Below are 22243 nucleotides of genomic sequence, written 5' to 3'. Positions count from 1 at the left end.
TGTTCTTGTTAGCCCCACCCCTTGTTTTTATTTTCCTCCTGTTGCTGCCAGCTCCTCTTTTTCTTTACAGATATCATTTCCCATATTCATGGTTTCTTTGTTTTGTCTCATGTCACACAGAGTTTAACTAGAGCTGTCTGTATAACCTTGTGTTTAGAGCTTTCTATTATAGCCTGTTAGGCTCAAAAGTGAGTACACAGTTGAATAGTATGCTTCCCTCTTCCAGAATCTGTTAGTTTCCAGCAGTTCAGTAGTAGGTGGTAGGGGCCCACGAGCCGCTTCTCCATTTGAAGCTGCTTGAGTTCATAATTGCCAGGGCTGTGTTGTATTTAGAAGACAGCATGTTAAGCCCTTCTCCCTATCTTCCAGGTCTTAGATTGTTAACTCCCCACTTCCACAGCCATCCTTTATTCTCAGTATCTTGGGCAGGCACGAATATCTACATTTGTTTCCATTTACTGCAAAGTGAGACTTCTTTGATTAAGGCTGAGAATAGTGTTTGGCTGCGGGTATAAACATATATTTTAAAGGCAGTTTAGGATTATGTGACTTTAGCTATACAGTAGTATACAGTAGTGTAAGTTTCCACTAGGACTTCATACCTTCTTAGCTGTGGGAGTTTGGCTGGATTTACAGTGCTAGTCATGACTACTCTTCTGTGGAGTTGACCTCAGACAGAATTGGAGAGCAATGGTTACTCCCATAACAGTCACTATTGGACAGCAAGGGTCTTTACCTGCTGAGCTATCTCACTGACACAGTCAATTTTTTTGGTTTTTATTTTATTTGTATGGGTGTTTTGCTTGCATGTCTGTGACTACCACAGTATCTTAGCAAGATGGTAATTTTTGTCATAGTAACAAACATATTTTTGTTACTTTAGAAATACAAAGTAAAGTTATGAAATTTCACAAGTGGTACTGTTTTAGTTCTACCATTCAGTTTGGATATAAGAGAAGGCTCTTGCTGTCTTTGGGTCACATAGTGCAATAATAGTCCATCCATAGAACAAAAATTCAAAACGTGTTTGCTTTTACACTAAAAATAAAAATGACAAAGTCTAAGGTTTGTTACATTTTGAAGCTTAAGCACTAATTTGTATCACACACACACAAACATAGTAATATTTTAGTTTTGACAGCTCTGTATGTAACATGTGTCATACAAGAATGAGCTACTTCAAGTCTTAAGCTTATACAATTAAGCTGAACACTGGACACTGTAGTGTATTGTGTGTGGCAAGTGTTGAGGTTTGATAGGTAAAATTAATTAAATGCTTTTGATTTAACAATATCTTTGACTAAAAAAATGGGCTTATTGGATGTGAGATTAGTTAACAAGTCTATTACTGTGGTTGAATGTTGTATGCATAGTCTTAAAGAGTGACATTTACCTTTTGAGTTTCTCTTTTCCAGTACAGCACTTTATAATGAATTCAAGTTGTTTTGCATATCAGTAGTTCCTTTTTATTTCTAAGTAATTACATTATATAGCTGTATCACAGTTTATTTGTCCAGTGGCCTGTTTGTGGAAATTTGGGTTATAAATTATTTCCAGTTTGAACAATTTTGAATGTTTTGATGTAGATGTAAAGTTTTGTTTTATGTGTGTGTATGTGAATGTGTTAATAATTTGGAATGGTATTATTGCACTTTAGGATATTTGCCTAACTTTATAAGAAGTGTTGAATAGTTTCCATGTTGGTTGCACACTGCATAGCTTTACATTCCTTTAAGTATTGTAGGGTGCTGCAGTTGTCGTGAGCCTGGACCAACAATCTTTTTATTTTAGCCTTTCTGTTTTGCATGGACTAGTATTTCCTGATTTCTTTATCAATATTCTGATGAAGAATACTGAGCGTGCTTTTTTGCATATGGATATGGTTTGTGCTTATCATATTTGGTGAAGTATCCATTTACACATTTTGGTTAGGTTTTTCCTTCTTCTTCCTTTCTTTCTTTCTTTTTTTTTTTTTTTTTTGGTTTTTTGAGACAAGGTTTTTCTGTGTAGCCCTGACTGTCCTGGAACTCACCAGGCTGGCCTCGAACTCAGAAATCCACCTGCCTCTGCCTCCCAAGTGCTGGGATTAAAGGCGTGCACCACCACTGCCTGGCTTTGCTTAGTTTTTTATTTTGTTTTTGTTTTTCCTGTTAAGTCTTCAGAGTAGTAGTAGTTTTTGAATAGTTTTGAATGAGTTTGCTGATAAAGTTTTGTATTTGGATAAAAATTCTAAATGTTTAAGACCAGAAGTTCAGGGTCTTCTGTGTTTTGGAATGTTTGCACGCACTGTACTTAGTTTTGAGTAAATCAGCGGTCATCACTATATCTACTTAATTGCATCATTTCTCACATATGGCCTTCTTGAATTTCTTTAGTTTAAAAGATGTAAACTTGTGAGAAAATATTTACCTGTAGACAGTTTTAAATTCTTGATTGTATTAATGTTAGCTATTTTACCTTCATTTAGCCTGTATAGTGTAAATATATTAAATGATTAAAACAGTAATAGCAAACTTGTGTTTGAGTGTAGAAATGTTACATACTTTAAAATCATTTTTAGTAGAACTTTGAAATTTGTGTAATATTGATTGGGATTTTGGCAGAGTGTATAGTGTGGTATTTACATCATCATTTCTGTCTTAGGTACGTATAGCAGCAAAATTCATCATTCACGCCCCTCCTGGAGAATTTAATGAAGTTTTTAATGGTAAGTCTTTAAACTGCCTTTAAAAACATTATTTTATTTATTTATTTATTTATTTATTTATTTTGTGGACATGTGTGCTATGATGTTTGTGTAAAGATCAAAGGACAACTTTGTATGAGTTGGTTTTCTCCTTCCTCCATGGTTCTGAGGATCCAACTCAGGTTGTCAGGCTACCACGGCAAGTACCTTTAGATCTGAGCCCTCTTGAGCCCCTATGATGGGTAACACCAAGACCTGATGGATTAATCCTTTAAGATTTGTTGTTGTTGTTGTTGTTGTGGTGGTGGTGGTGGTGGTGGTGGTTGGTTGGTTGGTTGGTTGGTTGGTTTTTTGAGACAGGGTTTCTATGTGTAGCTTTGGCTGTCCTAGAACTTACTCTGTAGACCAGGCTGGCCTCGAACTCAGAAATCCGCCTGACTCTGCCTCCCAAGTGCTGGAATTAAAGGCATGCACCACCACCGCCCAGCTTTACTTATTTTTAAGTACATGAAAAGTACCAAAGTTCAGTAAAAGTAGTAATATTTTTCTGTTCCTTGCAGGAGTGTGGAAGGACACATGCCCCTTGGTCACAAACCAAGTTATATTATGTTTTTACAGAGCAAACTCATTTGAAATCAATGAATGTGTTGTCAAACTAAGAAACATAGTCCTAAGTATTTTCTGGAAATTCTATCAGACCATCTTTATGGTGTAGATTATCCTTAATTCCTTGGAGATACTGTATATCTGCCTGCACCATCTGTTTAAATTGACCTTTTTTTTTTTTTAATTCCCTCTTATGTTACCTAACCAAGATTTAAAAAAAAAAAATACTGTGGTGCACAATTTTTTCTTTATTTTATTTATATGAGTACACTGTAACTGTCTTCAAACATACCAAAAGAGAACATTGGATCCCATCACATATGGTTGTCAGCTGTTGCTATTCTGGATTCTTGAATGAAAGACACACACACACACACACACACACACACACACACACAGCCTTCCATTTAGTGTGCCTTAAGCAGTGTATGGTTGGGCCACTCCCAAACTTTCACATTGTTAATGCCTCCCCTCCAATACTTCTGAATCTGAATTATTACTTACTGAAGTCTATATTTCATCTTTGCTACCCTAGACCCAATCTTGGCCTGGCTTTTACAAGATTGATACTCTGTCTTCTACAGCTCTCAAGCCTGCATCTTCTCTTCCTGGCAGTGGTGATTCTGCTTCTTCTTTGGTCCCTTTGCCTCTGTCTCCCTGCCCAGCCATTGACTTCCAGCAATTTTATTTACCAACCAGAACCATCTGGGAGCAGGGACCTTCAGTGTCTCACATGTGGGATTCTTGTGAAATTCCCAAATAACGTAATGCAAGCAATAAACTAAATCTACAACAGTGAGCCACCATGCTGGGAATTGAACTCAAGACCTCTAGAAGAGCAGTCAGTGCTCTTAACCACTGAGCCATCTCTCTAGTCCCATGGAGCATATTTATGGATAGTTTGGTCATTAGAAAATTTTGATCATGCTTGTATGGGAGGTATTAATGTATAACTAAAACAAACTATACAGTATTCAAACAGAAAAATAATAATATATAAAACAATGTTGTTTTGCAGATGTTCGATTATTGCTTAATAATGATAATCTTCTCAGGGAAGGAGCAGCACAGTAAGTATTCTGTGTTTCCATAGCTAAAATGACTGGGAAAGAGATGATGTTGTAAAGCTGATACTGAAGCACTAATCCTTGACATAAGAGTTTCTGAAATACAGTTAAAGTTTGTACAACTATATATAGTGGACTGAGAAATCACAGGGGTAGTTAGGGACAAGTATGAAATGAAATTCTCTTCTACGTTTGCTACTGTTCTACATACTGTATAGCATCACTCATATTCTTTGTATAGTTTCTCAAAACTAAATGTTCATTTGATACCATTGGAACTCATGTCAAGCTATCTGTGAAATGCAGAGATATACCTTAAGCCAGTGATTAGCCTTAGAATTAATCTGGTTCAGTGTCTTCTGGAATACTTTTGAACAAAAAGAAATTGAGATTGGTGTTTCTTCTCCTTTGCCTTGAATTGTTTAAAATGTCCCAACTGTGGTCTGGCTCAGTGGATAAAACGTGCACATGAGCATGAAGATCAGAGTTTGGATCTTGGACCCAAATAGCAGGCAGATGCTGCAGCACACATCTGTAATCCCAGTGTTCCTTTGGTGAAAAATAGGTGGAGACAGTAAGCCCCAGAAACTTTGAGGACAGTTAGCATGCTTTATTTAGCTCTGATTTAAAAATCCCTACGAATTCAGGTAGAAAGCAAAGACTGACTACCTCAAGTTGTAATCTAACCTCTGTATATTACATACAGAAGAACACACAGACACACACATACATACTCTGTACATCATACACAACACACGTTTTCAAGTCTCAACTCGAATTTTTCCTCAAAAGAAATGATTGTTACTTGCTGTAATAAAGCTGTCCAAAGCTTATGGACAGCCTACATTTAGGAGGTATCACAAAAACACAGAGTCCTCATCACCAGTGCCCTGGAATAAATGGGTAACCAGAAATGTGGGTTCCTCTTGAGTTGCTTTTTATACTGAGTTTCTTTGATGAATTTATATCTCTTTCCTACATGTGTACCTTTTCTCCTTGTTTCACCCTTAGACTGTGGCTGCATTTTTTCTACTATCTCTCCTTCTTTTTGTAAGGGGGAAAAAGCAGGACTATCGTTGTTCTTTAGAACGGAATGAGTTGATGCATCTTTACTAAAAGCCAAAACTTCAGTATGATTCCAAGTAAAATCAGACTCACTGAAGAGCCTGTAGTGTGAAATCTAGAACACTATGAAATATCTCCAAATACTTTTTTATTTAGGAGACAAGAGAATGTCCAGAAATCAGTGAGCCTCTTAGGAATTTTTTTTCATCAGATTCAGACATGTTTAGTAGCAGGCCATATGATACAAAATAGAATACCAGAGACATATCAAAGGCCTTCAGAATCCAAAGAAAGAATACTTCCAATTTCTACTTTTAATTTTTTTTAAAACAATTGAGTTTTATTTTCTTTTATTATGTATGTGTGTTTGCTCACATATGGGTATGTGCAAGTGAGTGCTGGTACGTACAGAAGGCAGGAGAGGGTGTTGAATGTCCTGGAAATGACAGTTGTGAGCTATCCAACTTGGGTATTGTAACCTGAACTTGGATCCATTCCAAGTGCAGTATGTGCTCATAACCACTGAACCGTCTCACTAACCAACCCCTTGGACTGATTCTTAAATATGAATAGTCTACTTCTATTGGAAGGGACTTTGGAAGTCATTTAGTGCAGACTTGGTTTTATAAGGTAAATGAGGTTCATTCTAGCTAATGATAGGGTTGGAGCAAAACCCACATATTCTGGCTGCTCCATTATTGAGTGTCTTTTGCACTGTATTGTATCATTTAACTTAAGTGTTTTAGTAAGATTTGCCATGTCTCATTTATTTTAAATCTTTTAAAGTTTCTTATTCATCCCACTCCCAGGTTAAAGATACATGAGGTTTGATGCTATGGGCAGTAAAAAAAAGCCTTTGGGTCCACCTAGATTGCTATTTTTAAGGATTTATGTTTTTTAAATGCAGCTTTTACTAGGAAAAAATGATTACTATTCATTTCAATTTATAAATAAAACCTTTGAAGTAAATAAGGGTAAGTGTATTAGTTACTTTTGCATTGCTGTGATAAAATACCTAATATATGCAACTTAAGGGAGAAAAGATTTAATTTAGCTCATGGTTTTAGAGACTTCTAGTAAGAATGGCAAGAAAATAATGGGGGCAAGAGGCTGAGACTGTTGTGAGCATCAGGAAGCAAGAGCAAGACCAGAACCCAGAGATGAGTGTAACTTTCAAAGCCATGCCCCAGTAACCTCCTTCTACCAGCAAGACCTCACTTCCTCAGACTTCCATAGCCTCCCACAGTAGCCACACCAGATGTGGAGCATGAGCCTTCTGTGGGCATTGCAAATACAAACTCCTGACAGTCTGACCACATTGAGGTGATTCTTAGGAAAATTACTTGATGTGTTACAAAAGTCAGAAGTAAGTAGCTACTCTGCCTTCCTATCTGTGTACTTCTGTGTCCATGTACATCCATATGACATTGCTATGTTGGGAATTTCGAGAAGTGGTGATTTGGTTTTATATTGGTGTCTTTATATTTATTCTTGTAATAGTTACAGTCTTAAAGTGTAAAGCTCTATTCTGTTAAGTGGAAACAGTTTTCTAGATATCATAGAATGGTATCAATTTAATAGAACCCAATTTTGTTCTGTATATAATTTTTCATACATTGGGTCTTTACTATACACATATTACATAATTACCTGGTAAGTATATTATTCTTCACTCATTAGAGTCTGTCTCATCACTATTAGCGGAGTTTCTGCTGTAGGCCTTTATGATGGTCTTGCCACTTTTCTGTTTCTAATCATCACACTGCATGATTCGTTGTGCATACTACTGCCATATTAATCTTTAGAGGCACTTCTATAAGCATTTTGCCTCTCAAAATAGTTATTCTGTCTTCAAGACCATTCAGGGTTTGGCGAGATGGCTTAGTAGGTAATGGTGCTTGCTACTCAGCAGTGTGAGCCTAATGACCTGAGTTCAGTCTCCTGAATCTGTGTACAGGTGGAAGGAGAGGACCAGCTCCATAAAGTTGTCCTCTGACTCCATACATACAGCCTGACAAGCCTCCCTCACCATCACATGCATGCACAACAATAAATAAACAGTTTTCACATTTTTTCTAGTGCAACTCAGTAAATACTGATGAGCAACTGCTTGATTCTTCTTGTGATACTGAACCACTTCTATGGTCTTTGTAATTAAATCATTCCTTCTTTCCCCGTGATCCTACTCCCCTCCCAACCCTTTCTCTTCTTTTGTATGTGTGTTCATGTATTTATTTAAATGTGTGCATGTGAGGAAGCCAGAGATTGATGTGAGGTCTGTCTCTCTTGCTCTCCACTGTATGTTTTGTGTTGGGGTGTTACACTGAAACTGAAGCTCACTTTTGTTGCTTAGGTTGGCTGCCCAGTTAACCCTTGAAGTTAGCCTGTTTCTGTCCGCTAGCATTAAGATTACAGAAATGCAGGGTTCTCCTGAACCATCTCCCACTTTCTAGAAAACCAAACCTACTTAATTTCTTAATACCACATTCATGAAATTATTCTAGAGTTTTCTCTCTTCTTTTGCCTGAATAGTGTAATTCCTTGAAAATGTGTTAGTAATTCTCTAATGTTACTTTCTAGTTTTTGCTACTACTTGATGTTTTCTTTAGTTATTCTCTCCTGTGTTCAACTAAAAGACCTTTGGCAATAGGAACTGCTTGAGTATCATGGTACCTAGTTGTTTACTAATTTCTTAAGTAATTGTATATATACATTATATATTTATAATCATTGCTTTCCGTATATTTACTGGTTATGTTTTATTTTGCCAAGTTAAAAACTGCGTATCATTACTTAGCACTATGTATTATTACTTGGTTTTTAAAATGGCCATATCTGTAATTTAACTGTAGTTAATAAAAGGTAAAATAATTACAGTTTTATCAACCATAACATGTACAGTATAGATTGACTGGCAGGTGATTATTTAAATATATTACTACAATTTTAAGTAATTGGCCTTTTTTCTTTTTTAGTGCATTTGCACAGTATAACCTGGACCAGTTCACACCAGTAAAAATTGAAGGCTATGAAGATCAGGTATGTTTCATAAAACACCAAATCACAGTGCTCTTTGTTTCACTTAAAAAAACTTATCCTGGAAGAATTGTGAGATGGTGTAACATTACTCATTTTAATTAAAGGCATTTAATGACAAAATAACTGAAAGGGTCATTTTTATTTTTGGAAGCAGTATTATCAGAAAGTCAGTCTTAGCAGTAACCAGGTGTAGTGGTTCTGCTGCCCTCTTTGGGCCTCCATGGGCACCTGTATTCACATGAACAGGCACATTCAAACATACTCATAATTGCACACTAGTTACTGTTTCATTTCTCCAGAGATTTAATTGGTTACCATTACAAACAATACTACATCAAGTGTCTTTGTATTCCTGATAACATTGACAATGGTTTTCTTTATTTAGATAAATCCCTAGAAGAAAATTTGTTGCATTAGTGAATACATCTTTTAAAAATGTTTAATGCTACTAAAGTCATTTTAACAAGTTAGCATAATTTTAATACTTAAAACCAAAAACCTTCTTTAAAAAGTGGTGTATACTAATTTTACACATGAACATATGTTTAAAAACTTTAAAGATAGTAACAAGTAAGGGCCAGTGAGATGGCTCCTGGGTACTGGCACTTGCTCTGCAATCCTGATGACCTGACTCTCAGAAGCTGTCCTCTGATATCATTTGTCATGTCTCAAGTAAATTTTTAAAAGTATCCATTATAAATAAGAACAATGTTAAGGATTTACAACAAAACTTCACCATTTTAATGGTGCTTTCTCCTTCTCCAGAAAACATTGGTAAACACTTATAAATAAAGAGATGACATATCGGTAATAGATTTGTGGATTAAATTATACTATTAACATCCTGGGATATTATGCAACTATTAAAGAGGATAGTGAGAGATAGCTAGTAGACTTGAGGGGATTCCATAGATGTTTATGTATAGAAAAAGTCAGGTATGTTTGGATTAAGGAGAGAGCCAGACCACCAGAGCCTGATGTGGTCAAAAGGCAAAGCTTTCTTCAGGGTACAAACTACTGGCTTGTCCCCAAGTGAAGGGGATGCAGCACTGCCACAAAGGAACTTGGGGTTTTATAGGGTGCTTTTAGTTGGGCAGAGTGTTGCAAGAGAGCATTAAGGAGAAGGAACTGCACATAGTTTGCCAGGGGTCGAGATCAAGGTCCTCAGGCTGTTAGGATAGCAGGAGGCTGTGGTCACGTTCTGTTGAGGCAAGGGTCTAGCAGACTTCTGAGAAGTAGAGAATGTTCAGCTTCTGTTTCCCCAGTGAGGCGGGGTCCCACACCATCCTCCATCTTGGTGCCTTAGATGATTACATCTTGGGCCAAAGCTCTGGGCCAACCCAACAAAGTTCATAAAAATGTGTATATTTGTATATATACTTTTATCATTCTTTGAAAACAATGGCCCACAAACCATATGTGTGTGTGAGGATAAGTAGATAGGTATACATATGTATCTAATATGGCATTTTATTACCAAAACATTTTAGAAAAGCTACATACATACATGCTATGTTGTCAGTACAATTTACATCAGAGAGATTGTAAAATCTTGTCGAAGGTCAGTATTTATCATCTAGGACAGGAGGAGAAAGGTGAAAGGTGTTTGTTTGTTTGTTTGTTTTGTTTGTTTAGTAAGATACAAAAATAAAAGGGTATTCATATATTTCTTAAATGTACATAAATGCATAAATTATGTTTTAAAATATTGGAAGTTAGTAGTAGTGATTAGTTTTCAAGAAATAAGCACATTTGGGGAACAGAAAGACTGGGTGCCAAATGAATCAAGACTAAAGAGCTGCCTCACTGGATTAAAACCATCAGATTGACAGGACCTCAGGTTTTAAGAACTCATGGCTGCTATCAGAAATAGTAAACTGCCTCTTGAGAAGGTAGATGGATAGATAAATGAATAGTCACCTCCAATACCATAAAATAGGAAATAATTTTTCCCCACTTAATATCCAAAAATTGTATGTAAAGATACACTAATGTATACTAACTGAATACCTTGAGTATCCTCGTGGCCTACTTTTTAAAAAAATGTTTTCAGTATAGTTTAAGCAGTTGTTTCAGTGTAATTGTAAGGTTTCAGAAAGGGTCTTAAGCAAGTGTTTATTAATGTGCATCCATGTTAATATTTTTTCCTAAATTTATTTGAACATTGAAGGTCTTGATAACAGAACATGGAGACTTGGGAAATGGAAAATTTTTGGATCCAAAAAACAGAATCTGTTTCAAATTTGACCATTTAAGAAAGGAAGCAACTGACCCAAGGCCCTATGAAGCAGAAAATGCCATTGAATCCTGGAGAACTTCAGTAGAAACGGCGCTGCGAGCTTACGTGAAAGAGCATTATCCGAATGGGGTCTGCACTGTGAGTTGTCAGTGGCCACTTCTTCCCTGTTGTTTCTTATACAGACGTGCCAGTTTATAGAATTCCTTGAAACTAACAGTAATATATAGAACTAACAGCTTATAACGTCTTAACTTTTTTCTTTCAAGAATGTTTATCTTTCTAAAAATAATATATTATGATAGCCCCAAATGGTAAACTAATTGTATGTTAAATTAAATTCAGATGGATACTGGGTTAAAGGATATGATGATATTAGAGACACATTTCATATTTAATTTTCTGTTGTTTTAATGTTACTTGTTCATTGATTTAACATATTTTTTCAGAATGAAATATTGTCATATAACTAAATGGGTTTTTTTTTGAACTTTGCTAAGATTGTTTGTGTCCAGATAGGCTCTTTAGCACCTGAGTTTGCTCTTCTCTGTAGCCATAGTGATGTTTCAAAATGCAAATAAGATCCTGAAAAATGCTCTGCTTGGAATCCTTCAGAGATTAGGACTACTTAGTCTAGGCATCTGAGAAAGATTGTGAAGCCATATGGCCTTGGTTCTGTTTACCTATCCAACCTAAAATTACTATACATCATAGTTTATGTCCACTTTCTGTGGTATCTTATAGCTACTAACAGTGTGACATTGTTTGGCCTTAACTAAACTCATTATTATTCTTGTTTTCTTTGCCAATAAGGTGTATGGCAAAAAAGTAGATGGGCAGCAAACCATTATTGCATGTATAGAAAGCCATCAGTTTCAAGCAAAAAACTTTTGGTAAGTTAAAGTTTTATTTTAACAATGTTTATATTCCATATAAGTCAGACTGTACCTTCTGTGTGACTGCGTGCCTACGAACAATATAAACTTGATAAATAAAACTGCTGCCCTTTGAGAGTTTGAAAGATACTTGCTTCCTAATGACTATCTGAGTCATTAGAGTGCAGTAAACCGGATGACATTCACCAGAGTGTAGGAGAGCAGAGTGATCGGGGAAGAGAACTGGCAGCAACCTAAGCAAGCATGTGTGCTTGCAAACATGACACCCCATCTGCTCATTCTGAAAATGGGGTGTTCCTGTATCTTACTCAAGAGAAGAGGACAGAAGCAGTTAAAAAACTAACAACCAGGAGTCTTCTTTAAGTTTGGGAACTTTAGGTTAGGTGGAATTGTTTTGTACGTTGTTTTGTTGGCCAGTGTGAGAAGATAGAATTACAGTTATGCTTTGTAACTGCATACATAACAGTTGTTTGTACAAAAATCTGTATTCTCCATGTTGATTTATCAGGTGTTTAGAAAATTGTTGAATTTTATTCTGAATCTGTGTATCATAAAATTCTAAGGTTCTCTAAGATGTTTATTAGTTTAAACTGAAAGTTTTGGCCACCTTTTTGTTAATACATGCTAAATATCAGTAAACATGATGGAAATGTTTACATTTCAAGTATATAAGTTTTAACTCATTAAGTTGCTTGAGGTATTCTTGAGAGTAAAGTTACTAGTGTCAGTAACCCCAGTTAGACCAGTTTAGGCTCTAACCAAGGCTGTTCACTACTTTGTCATGTCAGAAATCAATGCCAGGTTATATAAAAGGCTAATCAAAAATATCTGGAGGAGTGCAGATCCAAATGACAGACTGCAGCCTCCTAAAGATAATGGCAGACAGAGGTTTCTTTATCTCATCTCCATAATCCTAAACCAATAAAGCTTTGGAAAATTATTGTTTATATATTTGTGCCAGGAAATACATAATAAATGAACTGTTGAGCTTGGCCTAGTAAGAAAAATTCTTACTAAGTTTTACTTACAAATCTTTGGGGAAATTTATTACTAGCTTTCAAAAATAAAACTCCCTGGAGTTTTACTGTCTATTAAATTAATTAAATCTCTTGAGTTTTCTATTCTCATTATTTCACTTTACATCCTGACTACTTTTGTAAGCCACCACTATGAATACTGTATCTTTGAAGCTAAAAATGATTTTCACTTCATAGAAACAATTTTAGATTGGTCTTGGTAGTGGACAACTATAATCTCAGCGCTCAGGAAGCCAAGTAGGAGGATTGCAGGATTGCAGCCTACCTAGGCTCATGGTAAAGCCCGGTCTCAAAAACAAACTGAAACAGAAGAGAAGGTTAATCTTAAGAGTTTCTTACACTTCACTTTAAACCATCTCTTCTAGTTCTTCATGTCTGGCACTATTAGGAGCTTAATAAATAGTAGTTGAAGAAACATATTTGCAATTACACAATTAATAAAAAAAGAGGGATATAGAATATTCATGAAAACTAGATGTTGTCCATTTACTCTCTATTGAGCGGAGGGTACATTTACTCAGTATTATATAGTAATGCCTTTTTGAAGAACCTTTTGAACTTCTCAGCTTGTATGTAGCACTATTATGTGAGTTGGAATTTATTTTTTCTTTGCATAGTCAGTGGGAATGTGTGTGTGTGTGTAGGTGTGTGTGTTCCCAGAGTATTGCATGTGTTTAGAACTCAGTATTTTCTTGGTGTAATGCCTAAATAAAAGAATTAACCTTTTTTTTTGAAATGTAAAACAAAAGGGATGAGATTTATTTTCCAACTAAGCTTCTGTGAATATGCTTAGATAAGCCATTCAAAGACATGTTATTCATTAAATTATCCTGTATTTCCTTAATAGTTTTCAGATAATGTGTGTTGAGTATAGATGTGAGGATTTTGTCATTATACAGATTTTTTTCCATGGGATAAGAAACTCAGAAATAATTGTAAGCAAGAGTCAAGTGATACATTAACTGACTCTTTAGAAAAAATAACTCAGACAAGCCTAAAGACATTAATTTGCATGTTGAATGTTATTAATGCACAAAGGGGAGAAATGGCTAAAAAGATATCTATGCAAAATTTTAGAAAAATAGAATAAAAATAGCAACCCAATTGTATATTGTTTCCTAATTTTTCTGCTGTGAATATGATAATTTGTATACCCATACCAAAAACATTTTTGAGAATGGTACCTTTTGTGTGAAAACTTAAACCTGGTATTGAAAAAGGCAACTATAGCCAACCCTTTCCAGATAGCAAAAGTTAACTAGGAGTATTTGTTGTTACTTTGTGTCATTTGGCAAATATTAAACAGCTCCATTTGTGTTTGGAAAACGCCATGATAGTTCAAACATTCAGTAATTTCTTAAGGAAATCTTTAAAGGTCTCAGTTGGTAACTCATGAGGACCTGAGTTTGATCTCCACCAGAGGGGCCTTGGTGCAGTCTCAGAGCTGGGGAGGCAGAAACTGGTGGTGGACCCCTGCATCCGGACACTTGGTGAGCTCTGAGTCAGTGAGAGATGGCCTCTCAACAAAGAGGGTGAATGCCTCCCAGGTTCAACACCTGTAGTTGACCTCTTGTCCCCTGAAGACATTTGTACCCTCCCTACTCAAACATACAAAGAGTAGTTTAAAACTCTCTCTTAAGTGTGCTTTAGAGCATCCAGGTGTAGGAGCATAAGGCTACAACCTTAAGCCTACAACTTGGGAGGCAGAGGTAGGTGGATTTCTGTGAGTGTCCTAGTCACATAGTTATAGGATAGCCAGACCCTGTTTTCAGGTGTGTGTGTGTGTTGGGAAGTTGCTTTAGGGCCAGTAAGATGATTCAGCAGGTAAAGCCACCTGATTGCCAAGTCTGATGCTCTAAATGTGTTTTCTGGAACCCACAGAATAGAAAAGCAACTCTTACGGGTTGTCCTCTGACCTCCTTATACATGAGGCATGTGGATACACACACATACACAAAAATAAATACATACATAAATAATTATTAAGATAATTCTTATATTAGTTTTAGCTTGTATTTTAAGAATTATATTCATTACATATGTTTTTCTTGGGTAAAATTTTAATTGTGTCTTACAACTAACCTTTGAATCTTTTAAACATTTTAGTAGTTATAAAATCTGTCCCCAAACATCTTTCTTCTGTTCTCTTTTACACTGTAGCATTAAATTTAAACCTGAAACAATATTGATTCAAATTATTTTCCCTACCCTTATTTACAGCTGCTGTTTTTATTTTTAAGGAATGGTCGTTGGAGGTCAGAGTGGAAGTTTACAGTCACTCCTTCCACCACACAGGTGGTTGGCATTTTGAAAATTCAGGTACGAGAAAGAGATTATTTACTGATCTTTAGATGGTTCTGGACTGACACATATTTAAGCAGCTTAGACTTTCATAGTACATTGTAACCTTTCTAGATTTTCTTTTAGGACAATGAGAAAAACAAGTAGTGCTCTTTTGAAGTCTTTTAAATAACCTGGCACTTCATGCCGTAGTCATTAAAAGTCCAAGGATAGCTGACAGTTTCTAAAACAGAGCTAAAATTAGATGCTGCCATTTGGTCTCCTCTTCAGACAGTTTGTTCAACTGAGCATTTGAGTTGAATGTGTTGTTCTGTGATCTGAAATGAGTGATGAAATGGGTGAAACGTAGTTATATACATATCTTACTACATTACATCTGGCTTTTAATAACTCATTATATGAATGAAATGCACTAGAATTGATCTCTTTGGTTCTTAATATAAATTCAATATTTACAGAGAGCATGTGATATAAGTAAGTGATTGTTTGAATCATAATCTACTACAGAAGTCAAAGGACTGAACTGGCTTAGCTTCGTTTGGGTTCACTCATCACAGTGTCACCCACTGTAAAAATTATTGTATGCTAAAACCTCTAAAGGAATAAAAATGAACTAGTGCTGAAGCTATGTCATCTAGCTTTGGTATACTTCCTAGTTTCATATTCTGTTACCTTACCTTAGTGTCTGTTCATTTAGGGAGACAAGACTAGAAATTGAGAACATGAAGTTTGAAATCAAGATTTCATGGGCTTGAATTCTAGCCAGTTATTGTTTGTGTGACTTTTTAGGAAGTTTGATCTCATTTCTTTATCTAAAAACTTTTAAACTGTTGAAATGATTTTCGATTATTTTTTAGATTATTTGAGTATTAGTTCATGGGTAAGATAGAGCAAGACACAAAGGACTCGATGAATGATAGCCGTTTGTTGTTAATGTGTTCCCCTTCAGTTTGGCCTCAGTAGCACTGACCTGGACAGTTGGATCACTTTCTAAAATGGGGCCCCTGGTTGGACCACTTTGTCCTAGTCCTGCCTTCAGAGCCTAGCACTTTTGCAACTTGATTTGTTAAACCAGTTTACCTGCCGTCTTACTCACTTTTCTGTTGCTGTGAAAAGAACCTCATGAGCAAGGAAGGCAGTTTATAGATGAACAATTATCTGGGCTTATAGTTTCAGAGTGTGAATCCATGGCTATTGTGGCGGAGCATAGCAGCAAGCAGGCAGCCATGATGCTAGGATAGAAGATCTTACATCTTAATTCATCAGCACAGGCGCTAGCTAGGAAGAGTCAGGGCTGTTAGAACTTCAAAGGTTGTTCCTATTGGCACAGTTCCTCCAACAAGGCCACACCTCTTAATCTTTCCCAAGAAGTTTCACCAACTTGGGTCTAAGCATTCAAATATATAGGCCTAGTTATTGAGGCTATTCTATTCAAAGTGCCACTGTGTTCCCTAATGTATTTTTCACATTGCCTTTACCACAGATAATTTAAAAATTTAAATCTGGATTTATCACTTTCAAGTTTAATATCATTTTGTGGTCCAAACCAGAAATATTTGCGTGAAGTACAATGCCAAAAAATACCTTTGTATTTATTTCCACAACGGTTTCATTCTTCCTGTTTTCTGTGCAGTGCAGCTATAGCCTTTCATTTATCTCAGAGCCCTTTTTATTCCTTGGAGAGAATCTGCTAATGTGCTTGTCTTAGAATACGAGGTCAAGGACTTTGTCTTTTTAAAAGTCATTTATCTATTATATATATATATACATACACACACACATACACATACACACGTGTATATATATTTATCATAATAGTTATAGTAATGAGTCAATATTTGTTGAGTAAATTCATTTCATTTCTAAGTTTTGGGAAATGGTTGGTAGAAATATACAAAGCAATGTTTGTAGGAGAATATTAGATCAGTTTTAGGCATCTCTCTCAGGTTTGAACATGAGTAGAATGACTGTGAGGTAGAATATCTATCAGTGACAACTGCTGTGTGTGTGAAGATCTAGTGCAGGAATATATAGTCTCTAGATTTAAGGCTGCTACAGTTCCAAAGGTCTGGAAAGTCTAGAGCTCACCAGAAACGTCTGAGCTTAAGATAAAATTGGTAGATATTTGTTGATGGGAGAGGTGGTACTCTGGAAACACTTCTGTAATATGCTTGCTTTATTTTCTCTAACAGGTTCATTATTATGAAGATGGTAATGTTCAGCTAGTGAGTCATAAAGATATACAAGATTCCCTCACAGTATCTGTAAGTAATTAGTTCCTCAATGAACATAAAATAACAATGTTTTTGTAAAACAGCAACTTTACAGTTGACTTTTAGTGATACTTTTCCTTCAGATTAAAGAGTTTTCAAATAGATTAAAGTTGGTGAGGAATTGCAATTCTGTGCAATTTGAGCAGTTTTAAGAGGTAATTCACATTCAAGTCATGCTTCTAAAGCATAAAGTTTGAGGGTATTATTGTGGTTTTACAACAGGTGCTACCATCTGTTTTCTGACATGATGGATTTGTCTGTTACAGACATTTCAGATGACTAATCGTTTAATAGCGTGTTTTGGTACTGGCTTTTTCATTTAATAGTTATGATCATTGTCTTCTGTTAATGGTTTTAGTCTCTTTTGTTGCCCAATAATATTCCATTTTGTGGTTATAACCTTTCTTCCACCAGTTACCATAGCTATTCTCTTCTCTAGATTGTTTTTAACATTCATGTACTATTTTTGTGAAGACCTTTTATTTTTTGTTGTTGTACATAAGAATGCTTGATATATGTAGGAATTGATTTATGTGGTGTGTTTAGTATTTTGAATTATTACCATATTGTTTCCCAGAATAACTACCATTTTAGAGTTTTAATAGCAGGCGGTGAAGGCTCTGTATTTTCTGTGTCCTTACTAAAAGTTGACAGTTGTCCTGGAACTTGCTTTGTAGACCAGGCTGGCCTCAAACCCCCAGAGATCCCTCTGCCTTTGCCTCCCAGATGTTGGGATTAAAGGCAGGTGCCATTACACCTGGCTGTTTTCACCTTTCTGTATGATGTCTTTCCAACTTTCTTGTGGAGTGACTTGCAGAACAAAGCTACTGTACTGTCTTACTGTATTAATTTATTTCTTCTATGTATGCTTTTTATTGTAGAAATGAAAACCAGTGTCTAAAACAAAGTCATTGAAAATAAGTCTATGACTCTGTACCTAACTTTTAAACAATACTGTACATTTTAAATTCCTTCAAATTCAAGAATTTTTGTATTTTGAATTTTCTCTTTGAAGTTCTTTCAGCATTCTTTTGTCTTTGCATTTATTTTCTTGTCTATTTCTTTTTTACTCCAAAGATACTAATAGTGTAATAAGCAGTGTCATTTCCCTGTAGACATTTGTGCTTATATGCAAAAGTACTAGTATATTGTAAATATTAATTTTACAGAGGCATTGGCTTTTTTTTTTTAAAAAAAGCTTATGATTATATTAGGCCAAATGCTACCACCAAAGGAGAAAAATGACACCTTTTTTACGTGGGTTCTTGTGGATCCCAATTTATACTTTAACTCCAGGTTTCTCTGTTTTAGCCTCCCTTGTACTAGGGTTGTGGATATGGTTTCTTCCTCCTCTTCCTCCTCCTCCTCCTCCTCTTCCTCTTCCTCTTCCTTTTCCTCCTCCTTCTTCTACTTGTTCTTCTTTTTTAACATTTTCATTGTTAAGTAATTTCTACTTTTAATGCTATGTGATATTCTCCCAAAATTTGCCAGTCATAGCAACTTATCTGTACTTCCAAGTGATGTTGCTTCCCTGAAGTTAAGTGCCATTTTCAATTACTTGTAATGTTAATTGTATAACAAAGATATATGGTAGATCATCAGGGAGTTTGATAGTATGGAAAAATTGATTGTAAGATTTGTGCAAAAACTAGGGCTAGTGTAAAATAAATTAGTCATAGTAGACATGATTATATCTAAGTTTTTAGGACATTTTCTATTACAAAGTTCATTATTTTGGTTATATAAGCACAAGAATGCAAATATATACATCATATTCACTATATTGTTTATGTACTAAATTGTTTTTAGAGAATTTTACAGTAATATTTTACTTTAAAATGTATATATCTATTAATACTTGATTATCTGCATTTTTTTTTCTGGGCTCGCATCAGCTCCCAGTCCTTATGAGAATTTGAAAGAATTCAGGTGATAGGGTAGGTAGTGTACTCCACTGAGTAAAGTGGAGGGTTCTCTAGGGAAGACCCTGACATGGAGCATACCTTAGGGAGGTAAGAACGAACTACTGAGGGAGTGGCCATCCCTGATGTTAGCAAACCAAGCATGACCATGTATTGGCATACAAAAATTAGTTTTAAAAGTGTTTATAGTAGATATGTGTCATGTCTAAAATATGCTCTTCCTAATTGAGTTTTAAAAGTCATTGTGCTAAATATTATGCTGAGGAATCTATACGTAACATGTTATAATTGGATTTTTTCCTCTGTGTATTACTTAAATCTCACTTAATAAAATAAATACCGAGACTACACTTGTTCTATGGATTTTAAAAAATATTCTTGCCTGGTTCTCTTTGGACACAGAATATAATCCGTCTTATAATTTTCTTTTTAAAGTGTGTATGCGTTTGTGTGTGCCTGCCTGCATCTGCATGATGGTATACATGAGTGTAGATACCAGAAGAGGGTTTTAGCTACCTCAGAGCTAGAATTAATGGTGTTTGTAACTTAGTTCCTAGGATTTATTTTCAAGACAGGGTCTCATTTTGTAGCTTTGGTTGTCTTGAATCTCACTGTGTAGATCAAACTGACCTTGAACTCAGATAGATCCATCTGTCTTTGCCTCTGCACCTCAAGTGCTAGGATTAAAGGTATGCGCCACCGTGCCTAGCTCGGTAAGAGCTCTTAAGCTCTGAGCTGTCTCTCCAGCACACAGCTTGATACACTTTTTAATCTGTATAGTTTATTATAACATTAACTTATTCATGACTTTAAAAGTAGTGACTTAGTAGTAGAATGTTTTCTTACATGTACAATTCCCTTTATTCATTCCCAGTACTGGAAAAAAGTAATTAAACAATAGAGAGGTTTAATTTTATTTTTTAACTTTTATTTCAGAATGAGGTGCAAACAGCAAAAGAATTTATAAAGATTGTAGAAGCTGCAGAAAATGAATACCAGGTATGATTTTCTAAAGCATCTGTGTTTACTGAGGGCTGGTTCTTAAGTTTGGTAGCTATTTTGAAACAGCTTTTAAGTCCATTTTGAGTTTTTTATTTCACTGTTAAGCAGTGAAGTGGGCTGCTTAAAGAGTATTCTGAAAATATCTGCATTGTAAGTAGTTGTTTCCTTGATTTACTTTAAACGTTTAACCACTATTTTTTTTTGTAGACTGCCATCAGTGAGAATTATCAGACGATGTCGGACACTACCTTCAAAGCCTTACGTCGACAGTTGCCAGTGACACGTACTAAGATCGACTGGAACAAGATTCTTAGCTACAAGATTGGCAAAGAGATGCAGAATGCATAAATGAAAATTGCATGAGCAGATTGTTTTAGTGTCTTTGCGTTACAAAAATTATTACAAAAGTATTCTGAGCTGTCAGCTGCCCAGTGAGGTGGGCTGTTGCATCTGAGATCACTGTAATTAAGTAGTGTGGTTAGAGCACAGAGCTTAGCTAATAACCTTGTTCCATTTCCTTTGTTCAGAGGTTGGACATGAGTTTAGATAAGTATCTTACTCTGTTCCTCCTTTCCAAGTCTCAGAGTCTCTCTCTCTCTCTCTCTCTCTCTCTCTCTCTCTCTCTTTCTCTCTCTCTCTCTCTCCCTTTTCCTACAGTGAAGAGGTGATCGCTCTGGGTCATGTCTAAAGGGTTTGAAATATCTCAAAAGTACCTTATTTACTGTAACCCTGAAGTTGTCTCTTTGGCTTGTGAAAGGGGCAACTTGATGTTAGCCCAGGTATTTTTAGTGGGGTCAGTAATGGACACTCTAGTTAAGGTGGTTGATGGACTTAGCCGTACATGCTGCTAGAGAAATTGTCTACCTTTTCCTTTCACCTCTTCCAGCATGGAAGATGGAGATTAGAGGGAGAGCATTTTCTATACCAGTTATGTTAAACCTTCTCAGTAAGGTTATTTAGCTAGCTTAGTGTCTAACTAAACTTTTTTAAAACAAGGCCAAGGTCTGTTGCTGTTTTGAGATTCTGAAATTAAATGAGAATACTTATTTCAGAAATGCATTTAATGCTTTTTTCTTGTGACAGTTATGCAAATTAGCTTGAATTCCATATGTTCCTGAGTTATTTTTATCACAAAGCCACAAGTGTATTATAAGGCAGATTGTAATATATATATAATCTTGAACTCATGAACATGTCTCAGTTGATTCTCCCTCCCCTTGGATTGAAAACTGAATTTCATTGTGACATTAAAATGGCAAAATTTGGTATTTATTTGAGTAAAAAAAAAATTACCAGTGAATCATACACTATTTTAAAATACTTTCTTTGTATATTGTCATTCTTAAAAAGTTGTAAATTAGAAAATTTGGGAGTCCTCATGGTATGCAGCTGCATCTTTTGTTCTCCATTTTCCTATGCATCATCAGCATGTTTGTAATACTTCAAAAATATATCTACTGACACCACAGGAATTCAAGCCTCAGTGAATATTAGCATTGACTAAAAGGAGTTGGTGGATTTGTGGTTTCATTCAGTAGTTTTGTTGCTTATACTCGAGTGGAATCCATTCCTCATGTACTCCTGCAGACATCTGGGCCTGGAATTTTTTTTTTAAACACCACTTTTACTATGTATAATAAAATATTTCATTAGCTTGAATTGTATAGATTTTTAAAAATTCGATGAGAGCATGTTTAATTTCTTTTTAAAATCACTGTTGGGCTTTGAAAGCATTGCAAATATATGACATTGTGACAGTTTTGCCTAATTTTCTCTTTAGTTTTTAAGTCTTGGCATCAGGATTTCTAAGGAAAATGAACTGATAACATTAATTTTATGTCTAGATTTTTAAAACACATACTTAAATTTTGATGATTGTGAAGTAAACACTAGGTAAGTAGCTAATTTGCTAAGTTGTGTGGGTTGGGCTAGCTAGCATGGGTTTATATCCATGGCAGCCAATTATTTTGGCTCTTTATTTTCTAGAGTCTAGAATATCCATTTAAAAATATGTGCAACTTTTTTAATTGGCGTGTGAAACATGAAATTCTTTCAAAAATTCAGACATGCCAAAAAAGGGATTGTACAATTTTAGAGTCTTAATATTTTCTTT

The 22243-nt window shown here is 35.5% G+C and overlaps 1 protein-coding gene across 1 annotated transcript in view; it reads left to right on the top strand.

Annotated features, from left to right (window-relative positions):
* Nucleotides 1-21887, top strand: part of Capza2 (capping actin protein of muscle Z-line subunit alpha 2) — a 28177-nt gene extending 6290 nt beyond the window's left edge. Inside the window, exons 2-10 of the mRNA XM_028778428.1 lie at nt 2644-2707; nt 4311-4362; nt 8400-8463; nt 10634-10840; nt 11513-11592; nt 14873-14951; nt 17126-17197; nt 20065-20127; nt 20338-21887. Coding sequence (XP_028634261.1) covers nt 2644-2707; nt 4311-4362; nt 8400-8463; nt 10634-10840; nt 11513-11592; nt 14873-14951; nt 17126-17197; nt 20065-20127; nt 20338-20478 — 822 coding nt within the window. The 3' untranslated portion in view covers nt 20479-21887. The remainder of the gene's footprint in view (nt 1-2643; nt 2708-4310; nt 4363-8399; nt 8464-10633; nt 10841-11512; nt 11593-14872; nt 14952-17125; nt 17198-20064; nt 20128-20337) is intronic.
* The last annotated feature ends 356 nt before the right edge of the window (nt 21888-22243 follow it).

Source organism: Grammomys surdaster, unplaced genomic scaffold, assembly GCF_004785775.1.
Source record: "Grammomys surdaster isolate TR1022 unplaced genomic scaffold, NIH_TR_1.0 335, whole genome shotgun sequence".
NCBI lineage: Eukaryota > Metazoa > Chordata > Mammalia > Rodentia > Muridae > Grammomys > Grammomys surdaster.
This window is presented reverse-complemented; position numbering and strand designations above follow the sequence as displayed.